Source organism: Crinia signifera, chromosome 3 (assembly GCF_055691185.1).
Source record: "Crinia signifera chromosome 3, ASM5569118v1, whole genome shotgun sequence".
Taxonomy (NCBI): Eukaryota; Metazoa; Chordata; class Amphibia; order Anura; family Myobatrachidae; genus Crinia; species Crinia signifera.
The window spans coordinates 216,628,731-216,645,376 of NC_139219.1; the positions used below are offsets into that span (position 1 = coordinate 216,628,731).

Sequence of the window (16,646 nt, forward strand, 5' to 3'; positions counted from 1 at the left end):
TGTCACAGGATGGTTATATAGCATAAATGTGCTGATGGTGTGACGCTCTCAGGTGTCACAAGATGGTTATATAGCATAAATGTGCTGATGGTGTGACGCTCTTAGGTGTCATAAGATGGTTATATAGCATAAATGTGCTGATGGTGTGACGCTCAGGTGTCACAAGATGGTTATACAGCATAAATGTGCTGATGGTGTGACGCTCTTAGGTGACATAAGATGGTTATATAGCATAAATGTGCTCAGGTGTCACAAGATGGTTATATAGCATAAATGTGCTGATGGTGTGACGCTCAGGTGTCACAAGATGGTTATATAGCATAAATGTGCCAACGGTGTGACGCTCTGGTGTCACAAGATGGTTATATCGCATAAATGTGCTGATGGTGTGACGCTCAGGTGTCACAAGATGGTTATATAGCATAAATGTGCTGATGGTGTGACGCTCAGGTGTCACAATATGGTTGGTTATATAGCATAAATGTGCTGATGGTGTGATGCTCCGGTGTCACAAGATGGTTATATAGCATAAATGTGCTGATGGTGTGACGCTCAGGTGTCACAATATGGTTGGTTATATAGCATAAATGTGCTGATGGTGTGACGCTCAGGTGTCACAAGATGGATTATATAGCATAAATGTGCTGATGGTGTGACGCTCTGTTGTCACAAGAGGGTTTATATAGCATAAATGTGCTGATGGTGTGACGCTCTGTTGTCACAAGAGGGTTTATATAGGTGTGTTGATGGTGTGACGCTCCAGGGGGCAGTCCTTCGCATCGCACATCGCAAAGCACAAAAAGTATGTGCTGCACATACTTTTTAACTAGATGCAATGTGATCTAGTTCAAAATGTATGGAGCGCATCGCTCCATGTATGGGCACCTTAACATGAATTTTGTCTGATTCCGTGTGGCATAATGTTTATGGGGCAAGTAAAAGGGGATCTACTATGTGTTACATAATGTACATAAGAGGTACACTCAAGGACACGTCCCATTTTAGGTGATCACGCCCCCTTTTTCTGGAGCCTTCGGCGCGCACATAACCCCAACCTTCATTTTGCCCTTTAAAATTAAAATGTGCCTTCCTGACTGGAAAATGTGCCCTCACGATTGAAAAATGTGCCCTCCCCGTGGTCAGCACCCTGCCCTAAAAAGTTTCTAGAGTGAACACTAAATATGGCAGTAAGTCCTACAGTATAATGGTAAGCCTTTAGGAATATGGCAGTAAATTCTACAGTATAATGGCAAGCCATTAGGAATATGGCAGTAAGTTCTACAGTATAATGGTAAGCCTTAAGGAATATGGCAGCAAGTTCTACAGTATAATGGTAAGCCTTTAGGAATATGGCAGCAAGTTCTACAGTATAATGGTAAGCCTTTAGGAATATGGCAGCAAGTTCTACAGTATAATGGTAAGCCTTTAGGAATATGGCAGCAAGTTCTACAGTATAATGGTAAGCCTTTAGGAATATGGCAGCAAGTTCTACAGTATAATGGTAAGCCTTTAGGAATATGGCAGCAAGTTCTACAGTATAATGGTAAGCCTTTAAAACAGGTGAAACACCCTTTCAATTAAAATATATTTGGTCAGAAAAGTACTTTAGAAGAGTCCAAACAAATTGGCAATCTATAAGTAGATAGCATAGTTTATAAGATATCCAGAAAACGATATTCACCTTTAATGTCATCCAGAAGAGGGGAAGCTGGGCGACTGTCTATTTGCTCTGAACATGCACTCTTTCCGCTGTCACTGTCACTGTCCTCCTCTCTGGTTATGCTGAGCCCTAGAAGAGAGAACATTTATTTATTTATTTATTTATTAGCAGTTTCTTATATAGCGCACACATATTCCGCAGCACTTTACAGGGTATATTAGAACATTCACATCAGTCCCTGCCCCCCGTGGAGCTTACAATCTATATTCTCTACCACATGTACACGCACACATAGACATTCTAGGGTTAAGTTTTGTTGAAAGCCAATTAACCTTACATTTTCTTGTTGGATTGTGGGAGAAATCCGGATTACCCAGAGTAAACCCACCAAGCACAGGGAGAAAATACAAACTCCACACAGTTAAGGCCAATACACTATACACAGAGATTATTTACTAGCCCCTTCATGACAGAGCCAGTTTGTGCCTTCATGACAGAGCCCTTTTTTTCAAATCTGACATGTCTCACTTAAGTGGGGATAACTTTTTTTTGCTTTTACTTATCCCAGTGATTTTGAGATTGTTTTCTCGTGACACATTGTACTTCAAGTTAGTGGTAAATTTGGGTCGATACAGTCTGTGTTTTTTTGTGAAAAATACCAAAATATCGTGAAAAAATGGAAAATTTAGCAATATGCAAAATGTCACATTTTCTGCTTGTGAGACAAATAATCATACCACTCAAAATAGTTAATAACTAACAAAGACCATATGTCTACTTTATGTTGCAATCATTATTTCAACTTCCTTTTAATTTTTTTGGACACTAGGAGGCTTCAAATATGACTAGCAAATTCTCAAATTTTCAAGAAAATTTCAAACACTGATTTTTTTAGGGACCAGTTCAGTTCTGATGTGACTTTGAGGGACTTGTATGTGAGACACCCCCATAAATGATGCCATTTCAAAAACTGCACCCCTCACAGTATTCAAAACAGCATTTTGGAAGTTTGTTAACCCTTTAGGTGTTTCACAGGAATTAAAACAAAGTGTAGGTGAAATTTCAAAATTTCATTTTTTTTTCGGATTTTCAATTTTAATACATTTTTCTAAGGAACACAGTACATTTTACTAGAGAAATGTGACTAAAAATTGATTCCCCCAATTCTTTGGTTTTCATAAATATCCTATATGTGGCCCTAGTGTGCACGGTGACCAAACCACAGGCTTCATAATAGAAGGAGCACCTACTTGATTTTGGAGACTCCTTTTTATGAGATTATTTTTTAGGCACCATGTAGGTTTCTAGGCACCATAAGATGCTAAAAGTTAGGAACCCCCCCACAAGTGACCCCATTTTGCAAACTACACCCCTCAGGGAATTCATCTAGGGGTATAGTGTACATTTCAAACCCCCAGGGGTTTCACCAATTGTGGTACAACTGGGCAGTGAAAATGAAAAAAAATAATTTTTCATTTTCACAGCTCAGTTGTATCAAAATTGGTGAAACCCCGGGGGGTTTGAAATGTACTCTATACCCCTAGATGAATTCCCTGAGGGGTGTAGTTTGCAAAATGGGGTCACTTGTGGGGGGGTTCCACTGTATGGGTGTTTCGGGGGTCATTTAACCAGAATCTGTGCTGCAAAATCCAAAAATCACTCCTTCCCTTCTGAGTCCTGCCATGCACCCAACTGGTATTTTTTGGTCACATGTGAGGCATTGCCGTACCCGGGAGAAATTGGGGCACAGATTTTGGGGTGCTTTGTCTTCTTTCATTCCTTGTGAAAATGAAAAATTTTGAGCCAGATCTGCATTTTTGTGTAAAAAAATTTAATTTTTTACACAAAAATGCAGTTCTGGCTCAAAATTTTTAATTTTCACAAGGAATGAAGGAGACAAAGCACCCCAAAATCTGTGCCCCAATTTCTCCCGGGTACGGCAATGCCTCACATGTGACCAAAAAATACCAGTTGGGTGCATGGCAGGACTCAGAAGGGAAGGAGTGATTTTTGGTGGTGGAATGAATGGCGGGTGCTATGTCGCATTAGCAAGACCCCCGAAGCACCAATACAGTGGAACCCCCCCACAAGTGACCCCATTTTGGTCACCAGCTTTGGGAGGGGGGCTGGCGCTGCGGCTGGCGGGGGGGTGGGAGGGGTGCTGGCGCTGCGGCAGCCGGGTGGGTGGGAGGGAGGGGGGCTGGCGATCGTTGGTGATCGGTGCGGTATACGCACACACACACACACACACACACACACATATATATGTGTGTATATATATATACATATATATATACACACACACATATATATATATATATATATATATATATGTGTGTGTATATATATATATATATATACACACACACACACACATTTGCACATTTTTTAATTTTAATTTATTTTTAACTTTTCCAGCAGCAGCATGATGCTGCTGCTGCTGCTGCTGCTGCTGCTGCGGGGGGGAGGGGGGAGGAGGGGAGCGCAGCGTGCGCTCCGGATGTAGCGGTGGAGCCGCTGGAGCTGCTGCTGCTGCCGGGTGAGTGCCCGGCGGGTGGGAGGGGGGTGCTGCCGCTCGGTGGTGATCGGTGCTGCACCGATCACCACCGTTTTCTGTGTTACCGAGCGGCTTAGCCGCCGGTAACACAGGAAACGCTGTGATTGACTGTTCAGATTTGAACAGCCAATCACAGCGATCGCCGACCGGGGGGGGCACCCCTGCCCCCCCTGGGCGACGAGGGGGGATGTCTGCTGTCAGGGACAGCAGACATCTCCTAACTGTCACCGCGTCTATAGACGCAGTGACAGTTAGAATCCATGACGTACATGTACGTCAAATGTCGGGAAGTACTTCCCGACCATGACGTACATGTACGTCAAATGTCGTGAAGGGGCTAGTAAGTGCAGGATTGGCCGTTTATCATGCCATGTTGAAGATTTGTATGCAGGAAGATGGTAACTATGTAGATGTGCATATATTTGTATCTGATAATAGTCATAGAAGTCCACATGCCTAACTAAGCAAATATTTATTGTACCTAGTGCAGGGCCCAAGGACATAAGCATGGTGACTTTGCAAGTTACAGGATTAAAGGAGAGTTTGCCAGAATGAAAACCAACTCTAATGTAAAGCAGGCAGTCTAGGACAGCTAATACACCATAATTCACAGTGCATCCGGAAAGTATTCACAGCGCATCACTTTTTCCACATTTTGTTATGTTACAGCCTTATTCCAAAATGGAGTCAATTAATTTTGTCACTCAAAATTATACACCCAATACCCCATAATGACAACATGAAGATTTTGCTAATTTATTCAAATAAAAAAACTAAGAAATCACACGTAAATACTGTGTAAAGTATTCACAGTCTTTGCCATGAAGCTCAAAATTGAGCTCAGGTGCATCCTGTTTCCATTGATCATCCTGAGATATTCCTATAGCGTAATTGGAGTCCACCTGTGGTAAATTCAGTTGATTGGACACTGTTTGAAAAGGCACATACCTGTCTGTTGTGGCAGGGACAGCACAAGTTCACATGAGGTGAATGTAAACTAACTGAACCAGATTTAATAGTGGGTCTCGGACGCTCCAGCAATGAGACGCTCCTGCGTCTGAGTAGCTATTACGGCAGGGTACAGCAACCCAGCCTATAGGGTTAGGGGATCTGTAGCGCCTTTTCAACCCCCCACTATCCACGGCAGCCCAAAGCGTGGCGAGTGCAGCGAGCCCCGCGAGGGGAAGAGTTACATGTCCACCGACCTGTTCATACCCACACTATCCACGTCGGCGTGGAGTCGATAGTGTGGCGAGCGCATGCTGATTACATGTAAGGTCATCCGAGGCCGCTCGCCACACTTCGGGCTCGGTGGCTCGCCACACTATATAAAATCAAGTCCACGCCAACGTGGATAGTGGTTGTATGAAAGGGTCGAGAGGACGCGTAACACGTGCGCTCGCCACGCTTCGGGCTGCTTTGGCTAGTGGGGGTTTGAAAAGGCGCTGCAGAACCCCTAGCCCTGTAGCCAGGGTTGCTGTACCCTGCCGCAATAGCTACTTAGACGTAGGAGCGTCTCATTGCTGGAGCGTCTGAGATGCTCTTGCGTGTCAAACAGATGGAGCGCCTCTCCGCCGGCACCAGCATGATCCCCTCTCCGCCAAAGAGAAGGGATCATGCTCGCGCCGGTGGTGTGAGAGGCGCTGAGTAGGCTTGCCAGGGACAGAGATGCAGTTCCCGGCAACAGTACGGTAGTTACTTGTGTAGTTTCACAGCGGCAGCCTACGCTGATAACATAGCCAGGGACACTTAAGCGGCCGCGGGAACACTACGCTACTTCTGACTGACTAAGCTAACTATGCTGGCCGCGGGAACACTATGCCGATTCTGACAGGAACGCTATGCTGACGGCATAACTGCCGCCGTGAAACTACACAAGTACCAGGATTTCTTTCCACCAATTCTAATTGTTATATTCACAAAGTCTATTTTTATAATTATATACAATTCAACACAAATAAAAAACTCTATGCAAACTATATCTCCTGCTTACCCCACAGGCTCCTCTGCAATTCCTCCTCCTCTTCCTCAGGCACTGAAGACTTCCATATGTAGCCTTCACCTTCTGATCCAACCTCTGCTTTATTGTACACTGTTTGAGGATGGTACAAAATTGGTTACTCCTAATGGTCCTTAGATTGAAGTCATTACAAGTTAGTCAGAACCCACTGCACTTAACGTACTTGCATACACACCATTAACAGACAAAATATACATTCCCATGTGGAATTCCTTCACCTCTCTAAAATATACTGGTATCTTATGTAGTGAATGAATAGTAAGATCACAGTTTTTATATTTTACCAATATCTTTAATAACCAACTGATTGTTTGCATCATTACCTTTGACCTTCGATCGTTCTTCCTCTTTTCCAGTTGCTGCATCATCACTGAATTCATCATCATCATCTTCATCCTCATCTGGATGATGCAGAGAAATAACAGTGTTCTCTGGCAGCTGTAAATCGGGGCCAACAATGACCTTCCGGTAGACACAGAAGAGACCACTATAAATTAATGATTTTCCAGTGGGACCATGAATACAACACATTAACCCTTACTGATTTAATTACCTTTGAAGTTAAGACACAGCGGGGATTAATCTGTACTTTATTCTTCACAATAACATTGTTGCAAATTATAGACCTCTTAATTGTGACATCATCCTCAATGTGAACCCCATCCCAAATACAAACATTATCCAGGACTACTCTATCCCCTGCAGAAAAACATAAAAATTGAGATATGAGAGACATACACTGACAGTAGCAGAGACATGTGAAACATTTGTGCAATCGGAGTTCTTAATCACTTAGTAAACTATTATGAATTTAGATAAAGCATCATATCAATGGAATAACAGGATTTTTGGTCTTACCAGTTAACTCTGTTTTCTAAAGCCATGGTGGAACACTGGGACCACGGGTAGGTTCACAGACCTGGCACCAGGGAGTTAAACTTCTGGAGTGCAGCAGAGAGAGGCTCCTTCTCCACTATACCCAGGCAGAAAACACATCCACACACGCACGCACACATAATCATCTTTAAGAGATTTAAAGACAAAGATAGACCTCTCAGTCAAGGGGATACGGTCATTAGGTCTACACCAACTAGGTCGACAAGCATTGGGTCATCACCACTAGGTCGACATGGGTCAAGGTCGACAGGTTATTAGGTCGACATGGGCTAGGTCGACAGTCAAAAGGTTGACATGGGGTTTTTCACTGTTTTCTGAGCCTACAGGTGGTATTTCATGCCCTACCATCCACTAGGGCGTGGTGGGAGAATAAAATAGTGTGCCGAGTGTAGCGAGGCACCGTGCCCGAAGCAACGCGAGCGATGCGGTGCACTTCAAACTGTGTCCATGTCGACATTTGGGTAAAAAAACTGTGAAAAACCCCATGTCAACCTGTCGACCTTGCCCATGTTGACCTAATGCTTGTGTCAACCTAATGTCCTGTCGACCTAGACCCTGCCCTGTCAACCTAGACCCATGTCATCCCAATGCGTGTCGACCTAACAACCCACACCCCAGTCAAGAGGAGCGAATGGTGGGCATAGAGTTCCACCATGAAACATAGAATTTGACAGCAGATAAGAACCACTTGGCCCATCTAGTCTGCCCCTTTTTTAAACATGTTCCCTTAAACCATATTTGATCCTTATTTTTTTGTAAGGATATTAATATGCCTATGCCAAGCATGTTCAAACTGTCCACGAACCCCATAGAGGGAGAATAGAATAGGTGGCTCTCGTAGCGAGCCACCGAGCCCGCAAGGGGCTTTTTTACGCTCGCCATGCTGTCTGACTCCGGGCAGTCGGTATCCCGACTTCGGGATAATGACAGTCGGGATCCCGACTGTCGGGAGTCCCGTACCACACCCGGCTATTCCACTTATCTACTTCTGTGAAGTAATTTTTCCTCATATTTCCCCTGAATCTTCCTCCCTCTAGTTTCAGTGCATGTCCTCTTGTTCTGTTGCTCCTCTTCCTGTGAAGAATGTCTCCCACCTGTACCTTGTTAAAACCCTTGATATATATGAACGTTTCAGAATTAACAGATTTAACAGGTAAGACCAAAATCCAGTTTTTTTCCTTCAGCCTAAAGTGCCACACTGGGACCATGGGACGTCCGAAAGCAGTCCCTCAAGGGAGGGGAAGCTCCCGAGCTGCACTGAGGACTCCCCTGCCAAACGCCGCACTGGTGGAGGCAATAGAATCAAAGCAATTATTTAAAAATAAAAATAAAAAAAGGTATGCACAGAAGACCAAGTAGCTGCTTTGCATCCTGACCTGCTGCCCAAGACACGAGTACAATGGACCCGAACAGACACTGGAACCAGCTTTCCAGAAAGGCTTGGCAGATGACCAATTGCACCATGGCTGCCCAGCCTCTTTTATGGTTGACATACAAGATGATCAAAGTATGCGTCTCGTGAAATTACATATTACGACGAACATACATGTAGTGGCGCACACGAAATCCAGGGTAGCCAGGGTGCCCGAAGAGCTGGAAGGAGAAAGGGAGAGAACAACAATCTCCTGATTTAAGTGAAAACTTGAAATAACTTTAGGAAGATAATTCAAACGAGTGATCAGGATGAAAAACCAGGAAAGGCGTACAGTATTAACAGATAAGGCACTCAGATCTGAAACTCTGCACATGGAGGCAATGTGCCTCCATGAAAGGCCTCCGGGTCTCCAAGGCGAGAGTCGAAGCAAGGAATTTGGCAATTGAATTGCAAAGCCATCAGGTCTATTTGTGGCAAACCGATGCCCGACCAGTGACTGGAACAACTCAGGGTGAATTGCCCACTCTCCCGCTGAATGTCTTGCCGGCTTAGGAAGTCTGCTTCCCAGTTTTCAATACCTGGACTGTACACTGCGGAGAGCGTGAGCAAGTAGCATTCGGGCCCAGGTCAGATTCCGCATGGCTTCTCTGATGGCTGCACTGCTCAGAGTTCCCCCATGGTCATTGACATATGCCACGGCGTTGTTCGTTTGAGCCTTTACTGCATGACCCTGATCAAGGGACCGAGCCTGGTGAAGAGCACAGATAATCAATTCCAGTACATTTATGAAAAGCCTTAATTCCTCCCTGGACTAACGGCCCTAAAAGGAAGAACTTCCCAGGACCGCTCCCCAACCTCAAAGGCTGGCATACGTACTGAACAGGGTCCAATACAGGATTGCAAACGGATGGCCCTTCAGCAGATTGGAGGCGTGAAGCCACCAAAGCAGTGAAGTGCGCAACTCCCTGGAGAGGAGGATGGTCTGAGACTTGAGGGATCGAGGAGAACGATTCCACCTGCAGTGGTTGAGAATGCAACTGAGCGAACTCCACCATTTCAAAACAGGCAACCATCTTTCCCAGGATCCGCATAAAAAAATGAGCCTGAAGGTACAAAACCTTTTCTCCTGCAAAAATAGAGCCGGAGAGTCGAGTCGCGAACAGAGGTGGACCATGGACGGAGACATAAGACTGGACTTTTTCCAGTTGATCAACCAGCCGTGAGACTGCAGCAGGTGTAGCGTCAACTGCAGATGGTGACAAAGCGCCTCCTGAGACTGTGCCAAGATCATGAGATCGTCGAGGTATGGCAATATGCAAACTCCCTGGATACAAAGCAAGGCCGACATGATCTTGGTGAAGACTCTCGGAGCAGCGGAGTGACCAAACGGTAAGGCCAAGAATTGGTAGTTAAGATCCCTTATCACAAAGTGGAGGATTCTTTGATGGTCTGCCTGGATGGGCACATGCATCTCTTATGTAGAGGGACGTCATAAAGTCCCCGGGTTCGAGCGCTTGAAAAATAGAGCAAGGGACTCCATATTGAATTTGGGAGACTTGAGAGAGAGAGAAGTAGGGCCTGGATGGCCTGGGACAGTGCCAATGTCTTCTTCAGATTGATGGGTAGGCCCGTTGTAAAGAAGCAGGCTGGAGAACATCCCAGAAACAAGAAGGAGTACCCCATGGTAACTATGACTCTTACACAAGAGTCAGAAATGGTCGCCTGCCACCTCGTGTGGAAATTAAGCAGGCAGGCCCCCACCTGGGCAGAGACCTGGGTTCATGGACAGTCATGCTGCCGGCTTTTCAGGCTGCTTTCGAGCCTGCCAATGACCTGACCTGGGTTGATGTCCATGAGATGCCAGCCTTCATTTAGCAGAGGGGTGAAATCTAGCCGGAGGCTGTCCCCAGGCTTTCGGAGGGGCTGAAAGCAAACAGGCCGTCTACAAGTCAGCATTCCATGTGCACAGCCAAAGCACACGTCCTGCCACAACCGAAGCAGCAGAGACCCTCGAGGAAAAGGCAGCTGCCTCCCTCAAGTACATAGAAGCCTCACAACTTTGTTGAGGAGCTCAGAGCACCGAGTGACAAAGTTTATATGGTCAAGCAACTCATCGGCCCAATTTGAAATAACTTTAGCCATCCAAGCAGATGCTAGATTGGGTCTGCATTGGAAAAAATTATCTTCAGAAGATGCTCCGATTTCCGAGCCACATGAGCATCCACTTGAGATGGTCAGACTGCTCAAAGGAGTAAAAGGAAGTTAGGCACTTCGACACTGGGAATTTCTTATTCGGATTCGACCAAGCATCTAGTAAGACATTGCTAGTTGTGTAAATGGAGGAAACACAGCAGGATCCTTCTTCTTGTCCTTGAAGAGGGGAGCTTCGGCTGCCTCTGGCTGGTTGTCCTTAAATATAAAGGGAGGTACGAACCACCTTACGGAATTGGGTCATTCGGTCCTCCTGGCCAGAGACCAAGTCCTCGTCAGTGTCAACTGCCAAAACCTCTCCGACTGAGCCATCCTCTGACCCAGGGATATGCTGTATCACCACATGGGTGTCAGCGCTTCGCAGAAGAACCCAACAAAGTATGGATAGGGAGCTGGAGACCTGCACCAAACCCTGCACAGATGTAGAGATACCCAGGCTGGTTCAGACAGAGGCTGTTGGGGAACCAACGAGGTCGGATCCGCATCAAGAACCGTGGATGGGGAGGGCTGTATAGGGGCCCTGGCTACCACAAACCGTGAGGCAAGCTCTCTCTGACCCAGAGGGGCTGACCTGAGAGTCCTCCACAGTGCAGCAATCACACATACCAGAATGGTCTTGTTCAAGGGATGAAAAATTTTCCTTGCAATTAGTGCAAATGTACGCTCGCAGCATAGGAGCGGACTTCACCTGAGGGCTTAGCCTTGGATCCCCTAGAAGACATAATGTCTTGACAGCCCAAGAAGCCCTGGCTGTAGACAGCAGCAGAGTGCCCACAGATAAAAGTTATGCACCAGCCCTTGGACAACTTCTGTTCTGAAAGTAAAAATCACTTTACAAATATACTGCAGGCAAAAGAAGCAGGAGAAAAAGGCAAATGCAGTACACTCTGTACTCACAATGAAATAGTGTGGTAGCAGGGTATCAAATCTGGTCCTGGACTGGGGAGGGGGTCACAGGTAGCAGGAGGCTGGGGTGAACTTACCAGTACCAGCAGCGAGGAGCAATGGTGCCAGGACGCCGAGGAGGGGGTGTAGAGCAGTTTGCCTCAGATCCGGAGGACCTATGAAAGGCCCCGTTACTGAGGGGAGGAGGGATGAAACTGTGCCTCCTCCTGGAGCCTCTAATGGTGGACTCTAATGGCCACCCAGCCCGCCGAAATCCCAGTGGTCTAGTGGATGGGCTGCGATAGCAGGGCGCCACTGCCAGGGTCACCGGAGGATGCCCCTGTGAATCAAAGCTGTGCCAACAGTCCGGACCGCGGTAGACTGCTTTCCCTGGGAACCCGCTTACCGGGACTGGATGCGGTGTCCTCCAATGGAGTAAAAAAAAAAAAAATGCACCATGCCAGGAGGCACCAAGAAAAACTGGAGGCCTGTGCTGCACACAAAGAATTCTTGACTCCTTAAAGCAGGGGTGGCCAAACCGGTCCTCGAGATCTACCAACGGTCCACGTTTTCCAGGTGACCTAGCTGGTGCACAACTGTAGTCATTACTAACTGTCACATTACCAAACCTGCTGCATTCATTTCTACTATAGATCCACAGGTTGCCTGGAAAACATGCACCGTTGGTAGATCTTGAGGACAGGTTTGGCCACACCTGCCTTAAAGCCCTGTCGCCGAAGCTCCACCCACTAAGCACCCTATAGCGATATCTAATGTAAGGTAACAAGTACTTTTAGCTAAAAAGGACAGAGAAAAAAACCTTGCTAACAGACAACCCCCAATCTAGTGAGAGCATGGTAGTGAAAATATTACAACCCCACTAAATAGGCATCACAAACCCAGCAACCAAGCGAGGAAGGGGAATATACAACCTGACGCCATAGCAGTGCAGGGCGGCAAGGTTGAACTCTCAGAAAGGTCTCTCCCAATGGAAAACCGCTCAGCTCCCTTGACACTTGCTGTAGCTTGTAGACTCGCTGACTCCACCGTGAGGAAATGGCCACTGTACGGGGTGAGGGAGGGGCGTAAAGACAGAGATATATGACCTGAGGTGGGAAGCTGTATACAGAGACCCATGCTGAGGTTTGGGGCAGAGCTACAGGATGCTCTGACCCTTGCCCATCCCAGGGACTGCATCCTGCTGCGGCCTGGTGGCCTAGTGGTGGTTTCCAAATGATCGGGACAACACATTCGGGAACACTGGTGCTGCCCCAACCACCGACAGTGATTGACAATTTCGGTAATCTGGAGCCCCAACAGGACTCTGCTTACCTTAATAGAGCCTTTGGTGCACAGCAGCAGCTCTCCCAACACCCTAGGAAGTGCCAGGGCTTCTGGCCATGGAGGTCAGAGACCGGGCAACAGCGCAGCCTCTAATGCTGCAACGGGCATGCTGTAAGTAAACAGTGCTCATGCAGCCAGTAATAATAAAATTAAAATGTTAAAGTTTAAAATCAGGGTGGCTCCAAAAAAGTGTGCCCTTTTCGTGAGGTACCAAGGAAAAAAGTGGCTGTCCTGGGGCAGGCTAGCTATAGGGGTGTAGGAGCCTCTCCCTGCTGCACTCCAGAAGTTTAACACCTTGGTGCTCAGTCTGTGGACCCATCAATACCTATGGTCCCAGTGTGACACCATAGGCTGAAGGAAAAATAAACAGTATGACTGATATCTATATAGGTAACTTTCATGAATCTGGCCATGAAATCGTCCCAAATCGCATATGGAGACATACCCTCCGACCCGATGCGTGGCTTCCTATGCGTTTGTATGTTTGTTTGTTTTTGGAAGTGCTGTGCTGCTCCCGACACTCGCACTGTCGCTGCAGCGTCTTCTCCTGCTCGGCTCCCTGGTACTCCGCGCCGCCCCCCTTGCTTCCTGCCCAGCGGCTTCTTTCCTGGCTCCCTGCACCCGCTCTCTGTCCCCCTGTTGTCCCCCCGCTGCCATTGTCCCTGCAGCTCCCCAGGAGTTGCATGCGATTTATCACATGCAAAACTTGGAACATGAAGTGCCATCGCATGTGATCCCTCCCGGGGAGCTGCCGGGACAATCAGGTCCGACTTGTCCTTATGACAAGTCGGACTAATGTATGGGGGGCCTAAAACATACTGTATATGCAAGTGTACTACAGGTCGAGTCTCCCTTATCTGTATTTTCCGAACCGTGGGTATTTCGTTTTGTGTTTTTTATTTTTCATACCCCCACAGCCTCTTTTATCTTGTACCCCGGTGTCCACGACGGCTTTCAGAATCCTCTTCAGCTGCATCTCCGGTCCGTGGGGTGCATTGCACTCCTGGGACTGGATATGCCACTGAAGAGGATTCCAAAGGCCAGGGGACATCAGGGCACCATTGAGGGACCAGACAAGTATTTAAAAAAAATCCGTAAAAATCCCTCATCCAAAATGCTTGTGGTCCTGAGCATTTCAGATAAGGGATACTCAACCTGTATTAACTAATCTATTATTTGGTAGGATAATATATAGATTAAACAATGGGATCATAAAGTAATCCAATTTTCAATTCTGTGTTTCACAATCAGATGTGTATGTGTTAATACATCCCAAGTCTCAGGTAATATTAATTAAAATGTTTAGAATATTACCAAAATAATCCTATCATTTTAACAGTGCATTTAAATAAGTATTTAAGTATTAAAACCATTTTAAAATCGAAGAACAAAAAGTATAAGACTATAGGCTAAATTTACTACGTTGGGTATTCAAAATGGGATCTTGCCCATAGCAACCAATCAGATTCTACTTATTGATTTAGCATTTTCTAGAAGATAATAGATAGAATCTGAATGGTTTCTCAGGGCATCATCCCATCTTAGTAAATTTACCCTAATAATTGAATAATTCGGTAGGCAGTCAACATATTAATAACCTTTCTTCATATACACAGCGTACTAGTAAATTATCAACATCGAATCAGCAAATACCTTCCCCTATATCAGCCCTGATGAAACCTCTCTCTCTCGCTCATATCCCCTTGTGTTACCTGGCATGACTCACCGATTTTACAGTTTCTGCCAATACTGGTATTGCTGATGCTACATTTTGCCCCAATGGTCGTGCTGCTCCCAATAAGTACATTCTCATGCAGGACACTGCCATGGCCACGGCTGACCTCACACCCCCTGTAAATATTGTGACGGGAGTGTGTATAATTCTGTGCCTCCTGGTCCGTGAAGTTGGCTTCAGGTGTTATGGGGTAGAGCCAGCGGCACAGGATATCAGAAGTTACAGCCTCGTACATTGACAAGTTGGAAACCCGAGCACCATACTCTTCCTGAGTCACATGAAGGTGAATCTGATTCCCCAAAATCTGCAAGAACACAAAACACTGAACACTAATCTGCTAACTACAACAGTAAAATAAATGACATTTTTGACAAGTATTCTCTGCAAAATTTGCCACGTAATCAGTATTCTGTTAAGTCCTATATATATAAAAATAAATAAATATAGCAGGAACTTTAAGGGGGGTATTCAATGTCAGGGGCACGGCTGTCGAGCAAGCGCGACAGCCGTGCCCCTGTCCCGTTCTCGGTGAGCTCGCCTGGAGCTCGGCAGTCGGGATTCAATGTCCCGGCCGCCGAGCGGCGAGAAGGGGGCGTGGCCGCGAGTTGCGGCCGGGAAGTGACGAGCTGCAGCTGGCAGCTCGTCACTTCCCGGCTGTTCTCGGCAGAACGAGCCCGACAGCTAGAGATGTCGGGCTAGTTCTGCCAGGAAACCCTGTTCAATGCCGTCTGGGAAGACAGCATTGAATAGGGCCCGTCTAGCATCTCCCCCACGGGAGATGCTCGACGGCGATTGAATCTCCCCCTAAGGGAGAGATTCAATCGCCGTCGAGCATCTCCCGTGGGGGAGATGCTCGACGGGCCCTATTCAATGCTGTCTTCCCCGACAGCATTGAACAGGGTTTCCTGGCAGAACGAGCCCGACATCTCTAGCTGTCGGGCTCGTTCTGCCGAGAACAGCCGGGAAGAGACGAGCTGCCGGCTGCAGCTCGTCACTTCCCGGCCGCAACTCGTGGCCACGCCCCCTTCTCGCCGCTCGGCGGCCGGGACATTGAATCCCGACTGCCGAGCTCCAGACGAGCTCACCGAGAACGGGACAGGGCTGTCGCGCTAGCTCGACAGCCGTGCCCCTGACATTGAATACCCCCCTAAGACTGTACATTTGTAAAAAAAAAAAAAAAAAAAAAAAAAAAAGAGGGTGCTTGTGTAATATCTGGGTGCCCGATTTTTTCATTGCATCGCATGCAATATAGTGGCATACAATTCTAGCGATGCAATTTTTCATTGTAAAGACCCGATTTTTAATTGTATAGTCACCCATGGGTGATTTCATACCCCCACTATCCAACTACGCATGGAGTTGATTTTATATAGTGTGGAGAGCACAGCGAGCCACCGAGCCCGAAGCGTGGCGAGCCCCGCAGAATACATGTAAAGTAATCCGCGTCCGCTCGCCATGCTTCGGGCTCGGTGGCTCGCTGCGCTTGCCACACTTTATTAAATCAACTCCATGCGTAGTTGGATAGTGGGGGTATGAAATCACCCATGGTTGACTATACAATTAAAAATCGGGTCTTTACAATGAAAAATCGCATCGCATGCCTTAAGTAGTGGCATGCAATGAAAAAAAATCGGGCGCCCAGATAATACACAAGTACCAGAAAAAGCATGGTTTAAAACTCTTCTGAACGGATTTTATTGTTGCAGGATGATATTTTCTGTAGAGCAAGTTATAGATCGCTTATATCTCTTCCTCACCCCACTTCATGTGACCACATTCTTCAATGCCTTACCTCTTCATTAACAAGAATGCCGCGGACAAAATCATCCCTAGTTTGGTAATCAAAGTTGTCAGTGAATAACTCAGCAACCTATGATGGGGTAGACATTAAAACACAAATGGGGGAAAAAAATGTTAGTTTGAATATTTCTAAATATTTCTCTATGCTAACAGTGACATAGA

At 46.4% G+C, this 16,646-nt stretch overlaps 1 protein-coding gene across 1 annotated transcript in view; it reads right to left on the reverse strand.

Moving 5' to 3' along the window:
- The window catches only part of EIF2B5 (eukaryotic translation initiation factor 2B subunit epsilon), a 38,471-nt gene that overhangs the window by 9,960 nt on the left and 11,865 nt on the right, over nucleotides 1-16,646 (reverse strand). The window contains exons 6-11 of the mRNA XM_083177426.1: nucleotides 16,477-16,554; nucleotides 14,676-14,988; nucleotides 6,791-6,936; nucleotides 6,561-6,699; nucleotides 6,211-6,309; nucleotides 1,682-1,789 (exon numbers count right to left, since the gene is read on the reverse strand). Of these exons, the coding sequence (XP_083033552.1) occupies nucleotides 1,682-1,789; nucleotides 6,211-6,309; nucleotides 6,561-6,699; nucleotides 6,791-6,936; nucleotides 14,676-14,988; nucleotides 16,477-16,554 (883 nt within the window). The remainder of the gene's footprint in view (nucleotides 1-1,681; nucleotides 1,790-6,210; nucleotides 6,310-6,560; nucleotides 6,700-6,790; nucleotides 6,937-14,675; nucleotides 14,989-16,476; nucleotides 16,555-16,646) is intronic.